General features: G+C 39.5%; 2 protein-coding genes across 4 annotated transcripts in view; one reads left to right on the forward strand and one right to left on the reverse strand.

Annotated features, from left to right (window-relative positions):
- Nucleotides 1-15908, reverse strand: part of LOC110290865 (acidic mammalian chitinase) — a 129557-nt gene that overhangs the window by 96428 nt on the left and 17221 nt on the right. Inside the window, exons 2-5 of one of the 3 annotated variants that reach the window (XR_002377535.3) lie at nucleotides 15183-15306; nucleotides 10723-10874; nucleotides 8228-8409; nucleotides 4537-4969 (exon numbers count right to left, since the gene is read on the reverse strand). The exons of the other annotated variants lie outside the window; for them this stretch is intronic. The gene's annotated coding sequence lies outside the window, so the exon portion shown is untranslated. Of the gene's footprint in view, nucleotides 1-4536; nucleotides 4970-8227; nucleotides 8410-10722; nucleotides 10875-15182; nucleotides 15307-15908 lie in introns of those variants that run through there. 3 annotated transcript variants of the gene reach the window in all.
- On the forward strand, nucleotides 994-15323 carry LOC110291157 (chitinase-like protein 3). The gene is made up of 11 exons (XM_021158135.2): nucleotides 994-1033; nucleotides 3339-3368; nucleotides 3882-4083; nucleotides 7549-7605; nucleotides 8253-8418; nucleotides 12473-12597; nucleotides 12774-12897; nucleotides 13148-13333; nucleotides 14163-14282; nucleotides 14369-14510; nucleotides 15205-15323. The coding sequence occupies exons 1-11, from the start codon at nucleotides 1009-1011 to the stop codon at nucleotides 15321-15323; spliced, it is 1296 nt and encodes a 431-aa protein (XP_021013794.1). The 5' UTR covers nucleotides 994-1008.

Below are 15908 nucleotides of genomic sequence, written 5' to 3' on the forward strand. Positions count from 1 at the left end.
AAAATATAATAAATGCTCTATAAAAGAATAAAAGAAGTGTAAATGAAGAAAACATATAATAAAAAAACATCTAAAATACTTCGCTCCTTCTTAGAATGGGGAACAAAAGACCCATGGAAGTACAGAGACAAAGTTCGGAGATAAGACAGAGTGAAAGACCATCCAGGGACTGCCCCACTCAGGGATCCATCCCATATACAACCACCAAACCCAGAAACTATTGCATATGCCAGAAAGACTTTGCTGACAGGACCCTGATATAGCTGTCTCTTGTGAGGTTATGCCAGTGCCTGGCAAATACAGAAGTGGATGCTCATTAGTGGGAGGAGAGGCCACTTGGCCTTGCAAACTTTATATGCCCCAGTACAGGGGAATGCCGGGGCCAAGAAGTAGGAGTGAGTGTGTAGGGGAGCAGGGTTGGGGGAGGGTATAGGGGGACTTTGGGGATAGCATTTGAAATGTAAAGGAAGAAAATATCTAATAAAAATTGAAAAAATATTACTACAAATAAATCGAAAGGAAGGGATGTGTGGTAGAGATTAGAAGATTTAGAGTGGGTAATGGGAGGAAGCTATAATCATATTTTATTCTATACATGCAGAATATTTTAAAAATAAAGAATATTCAAAAATTGTCTTTAAATAGTAAAATAAATACTTTAATGAAAAAAAAACAGCCAGTATCTTTGAAGTGGTTTTATTTATTATTTTAAGTCAGAAATGAAATAAGTACAATAAATCTTAACTGAAGTATCTCAACAGGTGCTGTGTGATTGGGAACTGCCAAAAAAAGGAAATGAGTGTGCCCTGTGATAAGTGGTAAACCATATGTCATTGTTTTGCCACATAGAACAGGAAAGGTGGTGGCAGTGAATTACTAAAGGAACTGAGCCAATATGTGAGTGAAACTGTACACACCCTAGCAAACACTTTCCATCTGACAAACCTTATGGTCTTAAATGTTTTAAAAAGCCAACCGAGACTCTGCTGAAGCAGTCCTGAAAGCATCATGGCCAAGCTGATTCTTGTCACAGGTGAGTTGCTAATTAGACATTGAGACTTAATGCTGCCTGTCTTGTTGTTGTTGTTCTCAGGATCTGACAACCATGAGGTATTCTCACTCTACAGCTCTGTGTATTACCATTCTTTAATTTTCTTCCATCATTCAATGTCTTGTTCTTCTAACTCCACAGGCTGTGATGACTCTTCTGCCTTCATTGATGACACAGGCATGGCCTTTAAAGGGTCTCATTTTGTTTTTTACTAATAGAAGTGTTTATTCAACTTCAGGGCACAACAATTTACAAGTGATTAACTCTCATGAAGGAAGATTTCAATTTAATTTAATTCAGTTGTGGTAGTTTGAATATGCATGGCCCAGGGAGTGATACAATTAGGAGTTGTGGCCTTTTTGGAGGAAGTATGTCACTGTGAGGGTGGGCTTTAAAATAACTTCCTTGTACTTGCCTAAGGATTTGAGTCTTCTTCTAGCTGCTTTTGGAACAAGAGGTAGAAATTTCAGCTCCTAGAGCCTACATGCATGCTGCCATGCTTCCTGCCATAATAATAATGGACTGAACCTCTAACCTATAAGCCAGCCCCTAAATGTTTTCCATTATAAGAGTTGACTTGGTCATGGTGTCGTTTCACAGCAATGAAACCTTAAGACATCAATTTTTAAGAATACTTTTTTGTAATATGAATGATGAAATACAAACATAGATATCTGTTATAATTCAAAATGTTAGGTGCATAATTTTCCAATGTACTCTTGCCAAAGAAGGGGGGTTGGAATTTTTTTCTATTCTTTAATCTTTTTTTACAGTCCAGACTTTATCCCCCTCCCAGGCCACCCTCTGATTGTTCCACATCCCATAGCTCTCCCCCCCATCTCCAAGAGGCCCACACTCCACACCCCACTCCCCACTCCCTGGGGCCTCAAGTCTTTTGAGGTTAAGTGCATCTTCTCTGAATTGAACCCAGACCCAGCATTCCTCTGCTCTATGTGTGTTGGGAGACTCATACCAGCTGGTGTATGCTGCCTGGTTGGTGGCTCAGTTTCTGAGAGCTCTGAGTCTAGGTTAGTCTTTTAACAATACTTTTCTGCTGGTTCCTGTTTTGTCCAGTCACTCATTCACCCCACCCCTCATCTTCCTATACCCCCTGCCTTAAAAATAAATGTAAATGCAATATATTCACTTGGTTCTATCCTGGAACTAGCCTTTGCAAAGAAGAAAATCAGTCAGCACTGTGTTGCAGCTCTTCATGTTGTCTCTCTACTCTTCTCGGAATTATTACTCATTTATCCTCCATAGCTCTGCGTCATTGGTGGAGTAAAAGTGTCCCTTCAAAGAGTTCATTCAGTAGTTGTTGAGCCAAATCATTGAAATCTTACTAGTTGCTCCAAATTTGTACTTTGTAAACTTCATTAAGCTTCAGAAACTTTCTCAAATGAAAACTGGAACTGAACATGTAAAAGACCCAGAAGCAATCTGGTTATGTGATAGTTTGGGCCTATCATCTCAGTAATCAAGGAATGCAGGAGAAGGTTCTCTAGTTCAAGGCCAGTCTGGGCTAATTTGTGAGACATTTTGCCTGCCCTGTTGTGGCCAAAGACAGGTACCTGGAACTACATATCTTTGTTCCTCTACCAAAGTCTCTTCAAAGATGCTCCAAAAAGCCGGTTGTGGTGGTGCACGCCGGTAGAATTTGCTGAAGAAGGCAGAGGCAGGAGGATCACGAGTTCAAGGCCAGCCTGGGATACACATTTTGCCGGGCGTGGTGGCACACGCCTTTAATTCCAGCACTTGGGAGGCAGAAGCAGGCGGATTTCTGAGTTCGAGGCCAGCCTGGTCTACAAAGTGAGTTCCAGGACAGCCAGGAATATGCAGAGAAACCCTGTCTCGAAAAACCACCCCCCCCCCAAAATTCAAACTGGTAGGAATACTGTTCTCTGCTTTAGCAGATGGCTTGACTGTTGGAAGGCTAGGCTCACCCCAATTCTGGAAAGTGAGACACAATCTAAAATGTGATCACTAAGTAAAGTGAAGTAAAGTCATTTGAGATGGTACTAGTTTAGTGGATAGTATACCTTACAGTCAATAACAACTAATTAGGACACAGAAGGTGGACAAGTTTGGCCATTGACATTTTCCACTAAAGCATTAGAGTGAATTTAAAAAGTGTATTCACTGAAAACAACACCCCTTGAAATAGCTGTAATGTTTCACTTGGAATGCTCTGATCTAGGACTAGGAGAATGGGTCTCAGAAATTTTGAGTCTGATTCCCAAGGATTCAAGCAGCTGTTTGACATTAAATATTTGTTCTTTGTCTCTAGGTTTGGCACTTCTGCTGAATCCTCAGCTGGGTATGTCATGGCTCTGTGTTTTATTGTTTACAAAACTTTTCCCCACTATAAGTCTCAAATCTCCAAGTTATTCCTAGTGCAGTTTCCTTCTTTGTGATTTTTAAATTATACCCTCATATTATAATATTTGAAAAAAATTTCCAAGAGATAAACTAATGAGGGGAAGAGATGGGTTTACACTGTTGGGAATAGACTGTTTTAGTTCAGCTTTCAGTTCTGTCCTCTGTAGCATGCCCACCTGAGCACTAACAAACAGCCTTTGTAGAGCTTCATAGGAATGGTGACATGATTTCTAACTCATCTTCTAAATGAATGTCACAGTCATAATTATCAGCTTCAAGTCAGTGCCTGAGGTCTAAGCTACAATGTCTTCTTAAGAGTCTTAGAATCAATCACCTCCTCCTAGGTAACAGGTGCTGTGCTGAGTACCACAAGGGAAAGAGGCAGAACCAAACTGTCAACAGAAGTCATTGCCATCTGCATCAGGCCACTATTCTTATTCACCTCCCACAGGCTCTGCCTACCAGCTGATGTGCTACTATAATAATGTAGCCCAGAACAGACCAAAATTGGGAAGTTTCAATCCTGATGATATTGACCCCTGCCTGTGTACTCATCTCATCTATGCCTTTGCTGGTATGCGGAACAACAAGGTTACCATGAGAAGCATGAATGACTTGACTGACTACCAAGCCTTAAATACTCTAAAAAGCAGGTCAGAGAATAGCAAAGCTGTCGATTTGTTGTCTCTTGGGTCAATAGTTGACACGTATTAATGCTCCTTAAAATGTAGTTCAAAATCCATGGGATGAGGACCCAACCAATGTCATCAATTTTTTATTGACACCATTTGTGTATATTTATCACACAGGACAAGAGTTTTGAATGCTGCCTACATTTTAGAATGGTTCATGACCTCAGTGCATATTTTCACTTCACACACTCACCTTTTTGTGGTGAATAGTCTTTACATAAAGGTCTCTTGAACTTTTTCTTCCTGTCTCACTATTTTTCTTTACTTTTTCTTTTTATATTCATTCACTTTCCATCACAATCACTGTCCCCCTCCCCATTCCTCCTCCCAGAGTCCCTCCACCATTCCTCCCACCCCTTCTCCTCTGAGAGAATGGCACACACACACACACACACACACACACACACACACACAGACACACACACACCCCACCTTGGCAGATCAAGTCTCTACAGGGCTAAGCACTTCTTCTCCCACTATGGCCAGGCAAGACAGCTGATTTAGGGAAATGAATTCCACAGTCAGGCAACAGCTTTAGAGATATACTCTGCTCCAGTTGTTCAGGACCCACATGAAAACTAAGCTGCACATCTGCTAATCATAGGGGAAGGGGCTAGATCCAGATGGTCTATGCTCTTCGGTTGGTGGATCAGTCTTTCAGAGCCCCCAAGGGCCCAGGCTAGTTGATTATGTTGGTCTTACTGTGGAGTTCCTATCTCCTCTCGGTCCCTCAATGCTTCTCCCAACTCTTCCATAAGATTCCCCAAACTCCATCCAATGTTTGGCTGGTGGGGTCCATGTGTCTGTCTGAGTCAGCTGCTGGTGAAGCCTCTTGCTAGGCTCCTGTCTGCAAGCATAAAAGAGTATCATTAATAGTGTCAGGGATTGGTGCTCATCCATGGGATGGGTCTCAAATTGGGCAGGTTATAGGTTGGCCATTTCTTTTGTCTCTGTTCAATCCCCCATGCCTGCATTTCTTGTAGATGGGTTAAATTTTGAGTTGAAAGTTTTGTGGGTGTGTTGATGTCTCTATTGATCCACTGGAATTCCTGCCTGGCTTCAGAAGGTGCCTCTTCAGGTTCCATATCCCCAGTGTTTTGAGTCACAGCTAAAATCAGCCCCATTGATTCTTGGGTACCTCCTTTATCCTGAGTCTCTGTTTCATCCTGGAGATGCCCCAACAGGAGACAGTTTCCTAAACAGGACACCAATGGCCAAGGCTCTAAGAATAACAATTGATAAATGGGTTCTAATGAAACTGCAAAACTTCTGTAAGGCAAAAGATACTACTGTCAATAAGACAAGACTGCAACCTACAGATTGGGAAAAGGTCTTCACCAACACTACATCTAACAGAGGTCTAATATCCAAAATTTACAAATTACTCAAGAAGTTAGACACCAACAACCCAAATAGCTCAATTTGAAAATGGAGGTCAGAGTTAAACAGAATTTTTAACAGAGGAATCTTAAATGGCCAAGAAGCACTTTTTAAAATGTTCAAAGTACTCAGTCATCAAGGATATGCAAATCAAAACAACTCTAAGATCCCATCTTACACCCATTAGAATGGCTATGATTAAAAATTCAAGAGATAGCACATGCTGGCAATAAATGTGGAACAAGGGGAACACTTCTTCATTGCTGTACAAACTTGTACAACCACTTGGGAAAACGACTTTAAAATCAAATTTGATCGGATACTTTCCTTCCTCCAAGTCCACCAAGATCCTCTCACCCACCCACCTAATTTTACATTTTTTCAAAAAACCAAAATATCAATACAACAACAATCTTGAGTTCATGTTTTGATTCTGTTGTTTTTTTCTCTTCAGAAGCATTTCACAATTTATTCTTGGAATTGTTGTCTGTGCTTTGGAGATCATATTTAAAAGCCACTGCCCAGACCATTCTCAGAGGGCTCTCCTCATTCCTTTTTCTAGAAGACTGATAATCTCAAGTCTTATGCTTTGCTCTTTAGTCACTCTGAGTTGATTTCTGAATATGGTGTGAGACATCAGTCTAACCATTTTGTTATTCTTCTTGCAGAAAACATGGTGTGTTTCTAGTAAGAATCTGACATATGATGCTGACCTTTCTAGGAGCCACATGTTTAGTAGCAAGAATGTAGACAATATGTCACATCACTGTCATAGCTAGCATGTGAAAAATAAGGACTATGTTTCTTCTTTGTCTTCTTTGGAAAGTTAGTGGGGAGAGAAAATCCCAAACAACCTCAGCTACTTACATCAGCAAACAAGAAATAGAGGATATTAGAATTTAGAAATCATTGAGCCCAAGAATTGAAGGAGTTGATGTATCTTAATAGAGTTCTTCTTTGGGTTAAACAAAGTAAGATCTCATCTCTACTAATCAACAGATTTGTTCAGTTCAACCACATCAGCAAAAGGAGAATCAGATGACTTTTTCCAACAGTAATGGCACTGTCATGAGTACAGATGGGTAAACATGCTGTGATTCCAAACTGGAAATAAACTCTTTTTCCAGGCTTTTGTGCCAAGTATGGTCCATGCAGTTCTTGCAACAAAAGTACATGAACCACAAGAAAAAAAGAGTGCAGTACCTATCCCAGCACACAGAATCATAATCTCTAAGAAATGTGCAATAAACCTATAATTTAAATGTTCTCTCACAGCCCTAATTAATTCTTATGGGAGTTGATATTCATAGTCAGTATTCTCAAGAATGTGTATCATTCTAGCCTAGCAAACCTATACTAATTGTGAGAAGGCTGTGTAATAATGTTCAATGTTTATAATTGTATACAGTAGAATAAAACATGAGCTAATTACACTTTTAAGTTAAAGCCACCATAATTATTATCCATCACTACACACCCCAAAAGACTCCCCCCAATTCTACAACTCAGATTTTCAGGCCAGAACTTGGACCACAATTATGATAACACAAAGAAAGTTTATGGTAATGGAAGAAAATTGTATTGGAGTATGTTGTATCATATGAAGACAACCCCAAATAATATATTACATAACAAAGCTGTTTTGATGCTGATTGAACAGGGTTTGTTAGAACTTTCTAGTGTTTTTCCCACCATCTTTTTCTTTTACTTGAAAACACAAAATTTCTAGAAACATCCAGTATCAATGTTTTGAATCCAGGTTTGAGTCCAGTGAGTTACATTTCTTCCTACTATGTTAAATGACCACAAAATAAATAGACCTACTATTTTAAAAAGATGTACAATAGCTATCCTGAAGTTAAATAGGAGCAATACCTTGACTATTGACATGAAAAAACATCTGAGTCCTCCCTCTTGAATTTTGATGAAGTTTGTAACATTTGTATTCACTCTATCAATAAAGATTTCAAATTTTAAAAAATAAAATCTGTTTTAAATAAAGGAATCCATGGATTTTGAAATCATTCTTTACCTTTTGCTTTTAAGAAACGTACAACTGAAAACCCTCCTGGCCATTGGAGGACAGGACTTTGGACCTGCCCCGTAAGTTCTCTCTAGAAAAACCACTCTTTTATTTACTATCAAAAGCATGCTAGCCCAGCCTGGCCTCTACTGCAGTACTTCACAACATCAGTGAAGGTATTCCATAAGTGAATCTGTTAACTCAGTGAATTGACAGGAACCTTAATCATTAGCAGGACATACTGGAAAGATTACTGTGGCATCATATGATTAAATTCAAGTGGAAATTTGAGTACAGCACCATTTCAGCATTAGCTACCTGATTTCAGGGTGCCTCTTCCTAAAGCATTTCAAGGGCTTGGGAAGGTCTTATACAACTTCTTTGTCTTTTGGAGAAGTCTACTCATAAGTAAGACCTCTTTGAGTGCACATGAACTTGGAGGGTATTTGAACATGGTAAGTTAAGATTGCTGGATATCCAGAAAAACAAAAATAATTTGGGAATAGTTATAGTTGGGGATAACCAAACAAAAGGGAATGCTGACTCCAGAAACTGACAAGAGTAGTGGTTGCAAGGAGAGGATGAGGTAAAAAACAGGAACAAGTATGCACCACGTTGAGACATCCTAGTGAAGAGCTCAGAGGCAGACTTGGGCCTGTAAAATGTTTTAATCCCAATATGTTAATATCACAGAGGCCTTACCCTGCCTTCTTTTGGTCTCCCTCAGGTTCAGTGCCATGGTCTCCACTCCACACAACCAACAGACTTTCATTAACTCAGCCATCAAATTCCTGCGCCAGTATGGGTTTGATGGACTGAACCTGGACTGGCAGTACCCTGGGTCTCGTGGGAGCCCTTCTAAGGACAAACATCTCTTCACTGTCCTGGTACAGGTGAGGAAAGCAGGAAAAGAAGGAAATGTCTTCAGCTTTAGAAGACTCAAAGTCTGTTTGATCCAAGGAGAATTTCGGTAGTTACAGAGTAAGCCCAAACACAACTGAATTTAGAATTATAAAATCTTAGTAATGGCAAAGATTCTTCTTTATGGAATATCCATTCAATAAGTTATATTCTAAATATATCACATTGTTTTAAAGTCAATGATTTCTATTCCCATGTAATGCATGTTTTAGTTCTTTAAGAATATCATACATCGTATTTTGATCATATCCTCTACCTTATTTTTTACCAGATCCATCCCTAATTCCATATCCACCTAATTTTGTATAATAAACACACACACACACACAATTCCAATTAGTGCTACCTATATACTCTTGACTGTATGGCCATCCACTGGAGCATGTGTCACCTATCAGGGGCCACACCCATAAGGAAAGCTAACTTTTCCTGAAAGCTATCAGTTACCAATAATTCCTCCACTAAGGATAAAATTTCTTGATTGCCTCTCCACTCTATGCTGGGCTTTTGTCTGGTGGAGCTTACACAGATCTCTGTGTTCTATGATAAGATTACCATAAGCATTGTGGTCTTTATTCTACAGACAGGCAACCCAGGATATAACCACCTGTTCTATCTGACTACAGACTTCAGTTCTGGGAATAATTACATGAGACTATCTAATGTTAATAGAGTAACATGTGCTCTGTGGCACATATTGGGTTTAGGCATAAAAATGTGAATAAAGCAAAATCTTTAGCTTTAAATATCTGTGAGGCAGAAGACTGAAACATAATCAACAACTGCACACTCACTATAAGTCCCTTGATGAAAGTCCACAGAGTACAAAAGAACCCCAGAGAAGCTTATGTGAGGCAGGATCAGAAAGAACTTCCCCAGTAAGTGATGCCTAATCTCAGTCTTGAAAAATCACTGGTGTCCACAATTAGATAACAATGGACATGTCACAAATGAAGACACAGAGATCAGTGATCACATGACTGGGAGAAAGATTATGAGATTCCACAGGAAGCAAGAATCTGATCATGTGGGTCCTTTAGCTAAAGAATTAGGAATGCTCCCTCAAGATAATTGAGGGAATCCTTTGAAGGATTGTATACAGTGAAGAAATATAACCAAACTTTTGGGTTTGACTTATTCCTCTAATATTTGCCACAAAAAAAGGTAGAATAAGCAGATAAAGTTCCAATGGAACCTATTGACATAAATTAAGGGACAGACCATCAGGAAAGCAATGCTTTTACACTGAAAGAAGGAGGGCATATAAAGAAACATTTGAAGACAGAAATCCATAAGACATGGGGATCAATTTTAAGTAAAAATAGAGACTATCCCCAGCTTTCTGAATTAGAGTACTATGTGAGCATAAATATGTTAAGATGATAAATACAACAAAGGAGTGTCTTGGAGGGGAAAGAGCTGGTTCCTATACCTCTAAACCTAATGACTATGACATATCTGAGTGGCCAGAATGCATTGGATAAATAGAGATCTAGGGTTCATGGGAAAGAACTTGACTTAATGAACTGGTATTATCAGCAAGAGAGATGGCCACCAAGTAAAAGGAATAAATTATAAAGTCAAAGACCACAAATGGCTTTTAATTTATTCCATTCATAACTTTTATTTTTCACTTTTTAGCAGATTGCTCTACCACTGTCCTATATCCACAGAGACAGATTCTTTCCATATGGCCCCATATCATCAGGCAGCCTCTGGATAGTTTCAACACAAAGTAATACTGAGTCAACCAGTTTAATTTTGTCCAAAGCTCTAAGTATCAGATACAGTAATTCCACTACTTTATTTTTCAGTTTCTATCTATTCTTTGATAATCTCACACATAAATAAATGTACTTAGATCATATTCATTGACTTCTCCACCATTAAACCTTTCCAATTCTCCCCAGACTTTCTTCATCCCACATACAACTTCAGGATTTTGGTTTTGAATCCATTGACTGCTGCTCATATTTAAATGTGTGTGCCTCCATCTACTGGAGCATGAGCAAACTGCCATGAACTATACTACTGAGGAAAACTAGTTCTCTTTTCTATCATAGCCAATAGCTCCTCAACTAAAGGTGAGACCACCTGAAACCCTTTCCTCTCCATAATGAAGTGTCAATTGGCTTGGTCTTGTGCTGGTCTTGTGCGGACAACCACAATGATTGTGAATTTGTGGCTGCAACAGATCCATCACAGCCGAAAGACATTATTTTTCAATAATAGTCCCCAATTCTTACAATATTTGCACCCCTTTTCTGCAATGTTACCTGAGCCTTTGGGAGATGAGGTGTGATCCTTTCAGGCACAACACTCTATGGTGAATTATTCTCTGCATTTTCACCAGTTTTGAGTCTAGAATAACTGTCATTTGCATTTGCATGAAGAATCTTCCCTGATGAGATATGAAAGTTGCACTAATCTGTGGGTACAAGGATAAGTTACTTAGGAGGTAGCTTTATAACATTTTCCTAAGTATTAGAAGGGTCTATGAGTCCCCATCTACAGATTCTTGTTCATTTTGACAGTACCAGACCTGAGTACCCCTCTGTGGAGCAGGAGTTATGTTCAGTGAAAAAGGTGTTGATTACCCCCATAACACTCATGCCTATGCTGCACTAGTCCGAATATCTTTCCAGTGCAGTTGTTACTGTAGCTAGTAAGAGCCTCCTATCTGGGTAAGTCTTTTAATGGCTTTCTCCACCACCAGACTTCAATGTACCTTCTGGTAGCCATCAGGGAAATACTTCTAAGTCACTACTAGTTTGACTTTTCTATGTCATATGAGCAAAGTGGTGCTCTTAGTGATAGGATCTCATCATCAAGTTCTATGGGTAACCAGCAGCAATAGGCTGTATTGTCCTGCAGGTCTCTGGGACCCCCTGACCAACTACTTAAAAACTAGTATTCCAAATGTGGCACTAGGTTTTTAATAACCTATGGCTTCTGGAAGGAGCCTTATACTATTGCCTATGTAGGTAACTCCAGTTAAGCTTTTTTGTTGGTGGTGCTGTATTTTAGGAAGCTTATAAAGAAGTGGGTTTCTACATGGTTTTGTCAAACATCCTTAGTGTTAGTTATCCTTTCTGTTACCTACTGTATACTACACTAACATTCAACTCCACACAACCCTCCCCCCTCCCCCCCCCCCGCCACTTAACCCTTCTCCATTTTTCTCACTTTCTCCTCCAGGCTGTTTTTTACTATTCTATGCCCCATCTCTTGGGCTCATTTTTTCTTCCTTATACCTCAATAGCCCCTTTCTGGTTTCCTGGCTTCTGCAGATTATCCCTATTTTTAATTAAAATGTGTCTCCAGAAAAAAAAGCTATAGTCTGTCCACAAAACAGCATAATATAAAGTCAGAAACCTTGTAATATGTGGAGTTAATATTTTAAAACAGCTCTAACACCCTTCTTATAAGGCCTGTTCATCTAATAAAATGTCCTAGTCTCTTGACCACTTGTAAGCATGACTATTTCCATGGGTATTCTGTTGGAAGTTGACCATAGCACTCCCAAATAATGCAACTATAAGAGCTGGTGCCAGTAGTTCATATTAAGACTAGTATCACACAAAGTACAAGTAGGTTATCATCTGGCACTGAACTGTGCCTATCATCCAGCAACCTCCACCTTCTTTCTTAGAAAACTTTGCATTGCATTTGATGAGATGTTGGCCCTATGACATACTTCAGCTACTGAGAAAGTAGAAGGAACTTTCTCCACCACTGAAATCTGGATATAGGGAACTGCAGCAAATGATGCTTCAGAATGTGGTGATGGTGGCAGAGCTATCAGTCATCCGAGACCTAGATTTTGGATGACTGGCTACTAACTTAAGATAGGACATAGTGAAATTTTCTAAACCCATGATTATTAGATGGTTGTTCTATTGACTTTGTTGAGATAATGACAGAGTAAGATAAAACAAAATATAGAAGTATTTTTTAAAATGTGTACTTATGTTATTAGAGGGGCTGAAATGAATATGTGATATACTCTATTTTAATATCCTGTAGAAAATACGTGAGGCTTTTGAACTGGAAGCCATTGAAAACAAGAGCCCTAGGCTGATGGTCACTGCCACAGTATCTGGTGTCATCTCTACCATCCAATCTGGCTATGAGATCCCTCAATTATCACAGTAAGTGATCTACCTTATTCTGGAACTCCTGAAAGAGCATAAGCAGAGGATCTTAATTCTTGGGATGTTTTTCTATGCATGAGCTTTGTTTACAGTCTTTGAATGGGTGGATTTTTCTGACCTCATTATGACAAATGGCCATCAGAAATTATTTAAACAACAACCTTCATCCACAGCTTCCTAGACTACATCCAGGTCATGACTTACAATCTCCATGGCTCCCAAGATGGCTATACTGGGGAAAACAGCCCACTCTACAAATCCCTAAATGACACTGGCATCAACACCCTCCTCAATGTGGTAAGACTATATACAGACCCAAATGCAGACTAGAAGTGGTCCAGATCGTAAAAGATTCATTACAAAATAAAAAAACAAATTTTGAGTATGCAATATTCTTCTAATACCACATTAACTACAACTTCAGTGAAGTATTTTGGAAAGAAAACTAATAAACTATTAACATATAATTTGAGCAGTAAGAACAGGGAAGTAATATAACCCAGCACAGGTCTTACTAGGGCCTATAACTAACCTTCTGCCACTGTAGGATTACATCATGACCTACTGGAATGAAAATGGGGCAGCACCTGAGAAGCTCATTGTTGGATTCCCAGCATATGGACAAACCTTCACCCTGAGTGACCCCTCCAACACTGGAATAAGTGCTCCTACTGCTAGTGCTGGTACACTAGGGCCCTACACAGAAGAGCCTGGCACTTGGGCCTATTATGAGGTCAGTAGGTTGTCTGCACAGTGCTCTGTATCAGGCCCAGAGCTGTACTGTAGCCTGAAGATCAATGGATAGGAATCTACTATTCATATGTTTAGTATCTACCTGATCTAAGAAGAGCATCATTCCAAACTCATAAAAGTATTGCATTTATAATCTATATTTAATAAAATGAGGAGTGCTTAATATACAATATCTCTCCACACAACAGACAACATTCTTAAGTCTATTTATATGGAAAAATAAAGGGATAAATGAACATATTCCTCTATTACTACAGATTCTAAAAATCCAACCCTAAAATATTGATGGTAAATGAGTATTTGAAAAATAGCCTGAGCTGAGGATGTTACTCAGTGGTCTAGCTCTTGCTCTATGGTCCTGGCTTCAGTCTCTAGCACCATACACTTTTAAATGCATCAAAATATACAATTATATGCCACAAATATTTCTGTCAGCTATGGTGCCTCACATCTGTAATATTAACTTTCAGAAGGCAGAGGCAAAGGGGTCAACAGGTTGAAGTCTTAGCTATATACTGAGACTCTATGCCAAAAAGCAAACAAATGATAAAAAAAAAAAAACATGGACTAAGGATAGGGTTCAGTTGCAGAGTACTTACGTAAAATGAGCGATACCATGAGTTTCATCCCCAGCATCACAAAAAGAGAAATATCTCAAGCTGCTTAACTCCAAATAAAACCTACCAGAAAATAAGGAGAACTGCCCCCATTGGATACATACATTAAAGGAAGAAAAACTAGTGTATCTTTGTCTCTTACATGACATAATATTTAGATGGTCTTTATCTCTTGAACTGTATCTCTTGAAGATTTGCTCCTTCCTGAATGATGGAGCCACTGAAGCCTGGGATTCTGCGCAGGAAGTACCCTATGCCTATCAGGGTAACAAATGGGTTGGCTATGATAATGTCAAGAGTTTTCGCATCAAGGTAAAGTCAGTCCTTTGGAAATTCTGAGGCCCAAGCCTGAATTTCAAGAAATCAAATGACTCTTGTTATCCTCTGTCCTCCAACAGGCTGAATGGCTTAAACAGAACAACCTGGGAGGTGCCATGCTATGGACCCTTGATATGGATGACTTCACTGGCTCTTTCTGCAACCAGGGCCAATTCCCTCTGACCTCTACCCTGAAGAATGCCCTCTTAGTGTACAGCACAAGTATGTAAAACCAGGGATATGCCAAGGGCATGCAAATGTCCCTCCATCAACTCAAAGGGAACCCTAACATTCTTACATCCATTGCCAAGGAAGACTCTCCCCACTTCATCCCACTGCTCTTGCTCAAATTAGAGTCATTGAACACTCCTCAACTTCCATGCCAGGGATGAGATGCCTCTAGAGAAAATCAGGCATTCTTAGAAGCAGGTTCCAAGTTTGTTAAGTCTTTGAGGTGTGTAGCAGTCTACAGAAATTATGCTAACCTTTACCATAAACATATATGTCTCTATAGGGCTGTTCTTTGTTATCTCACTTACCTCTCTCTGAGGATATTTAACAAAAAGAGTCAACACTACTCTCGTGTCACTATACATATTTTTCTTCATATCAAAGCTTATTTCTACCTAGATCTTTCTCTTTTTTTACATAGTAGGTACTCACTAAATAAATTTTAATGACTTATTTGGAGAAAAAAAAATGGCTTTTTTCATTCCAAGTCCAGCTGGCTTTGAGGCAAGATGTGAAGACAGGGAAATGTGTGAGAATATGAGTTGATATAATTTCTTAATCCTGAGCATAGAATTGCCCTCTGATCTAACCCATAATCAAGGTCACTATGTTCACACTTTACTTCTAGCAGAAACTTGCCTCCTCATGTGGGTCCCAACTCACCACTCTGTGCTGTGTTTCTCAGGTTGCATGGCCTCTGTTTCAGATCTTCAGCAAGTAAATGCTCCTCTATACAGTGGAAATAGGAACTGGAAGAGAGGCTCTGAAGCAATGGATTCTGTGTCACCTGTGCCAAGAGAATAATCAAAATGCCTTCTGGCACAGCCCAAATGTAATCTTATTCCAACACAACTTCCAAATGGACCTCAAAATAATCTGGTATGAAGAAACTAGGCATGAACTTGTCCCTATCAGCTTTTCCAGGGCCCAGAAGAGTCTTCTCTGCTCCTTGCAAAGCTCGTCTTGAATTACCTAAAGTACTAAAAATAAAATCAACAGTCAAAGCATGAATTCCCTTGGGTTATGTGTGTGTGTGTGTGAGAGAGAGAGAGAGAGAGAGAGAGAGAGAGAGAGAGAGAGAGAGAGAGAGAGAGAGAGAGAATTTGGTGAAAAACACTTTCTCAATGTAAAAACACCATCTGCCTCCAGTGAAAGGTGGAAGCACTGTGTGAGCATGGAGCCAGCCACACTACTTACAGTCTTCCACCTGCCTGTGTACATCTGCATGATGGCTGTAAGGAGCAAATGTCTGGATTTCGGTGCACAGGACAAGATGAGGACTTTTACAAATGTCTATAACCTAGTAACCATTCTCAGAAAGGAGCCACCATGACTCCTGGAGTCCTGAGCATACGCAGTGCAGCTTGGCTTGTCCAAAACTGGAAGCTC

Source organism: Mus caroli, unplaced genomic scaffold (assembly GCF_978045245.1).
Source record: "Mus caroli unplaced genomic scaffold, Mus_caroli_1 scaffold_3, whole genome shotgun sequence".
NCBI lineage: Eukaryota > Metazoa > Chordata > Mammalia > Rodentia > Muridae > Mus > Mus caroli.

What these genes read in the sequence shown, in the direction of transcription:
- LOC110291157 (XM_021158135.2), top strand. Translation starts at nt 1,009, where the DNA reads ATGGCCAAGCTGATTCTTGTCACAG. An exon ending in CAAGCTGATTCTTGTCACAG is followed by an intron (nt 1,034 to 3,338) that starts GTGAGTTGCTAA and finishes CTTTGTCTCTAG; the next exon opens with GTTTGGCACTTCTGCTGAAT. An exon ending in CAGGACTTTGGACCTGCCCC is followed by an intron (nt 7,606 to 8,252) that starts GTAAGTTCTCTC and finishes GGTCTCCCTCAG; the next exon opens with GTTCAGTGCCATGGTCTCCA.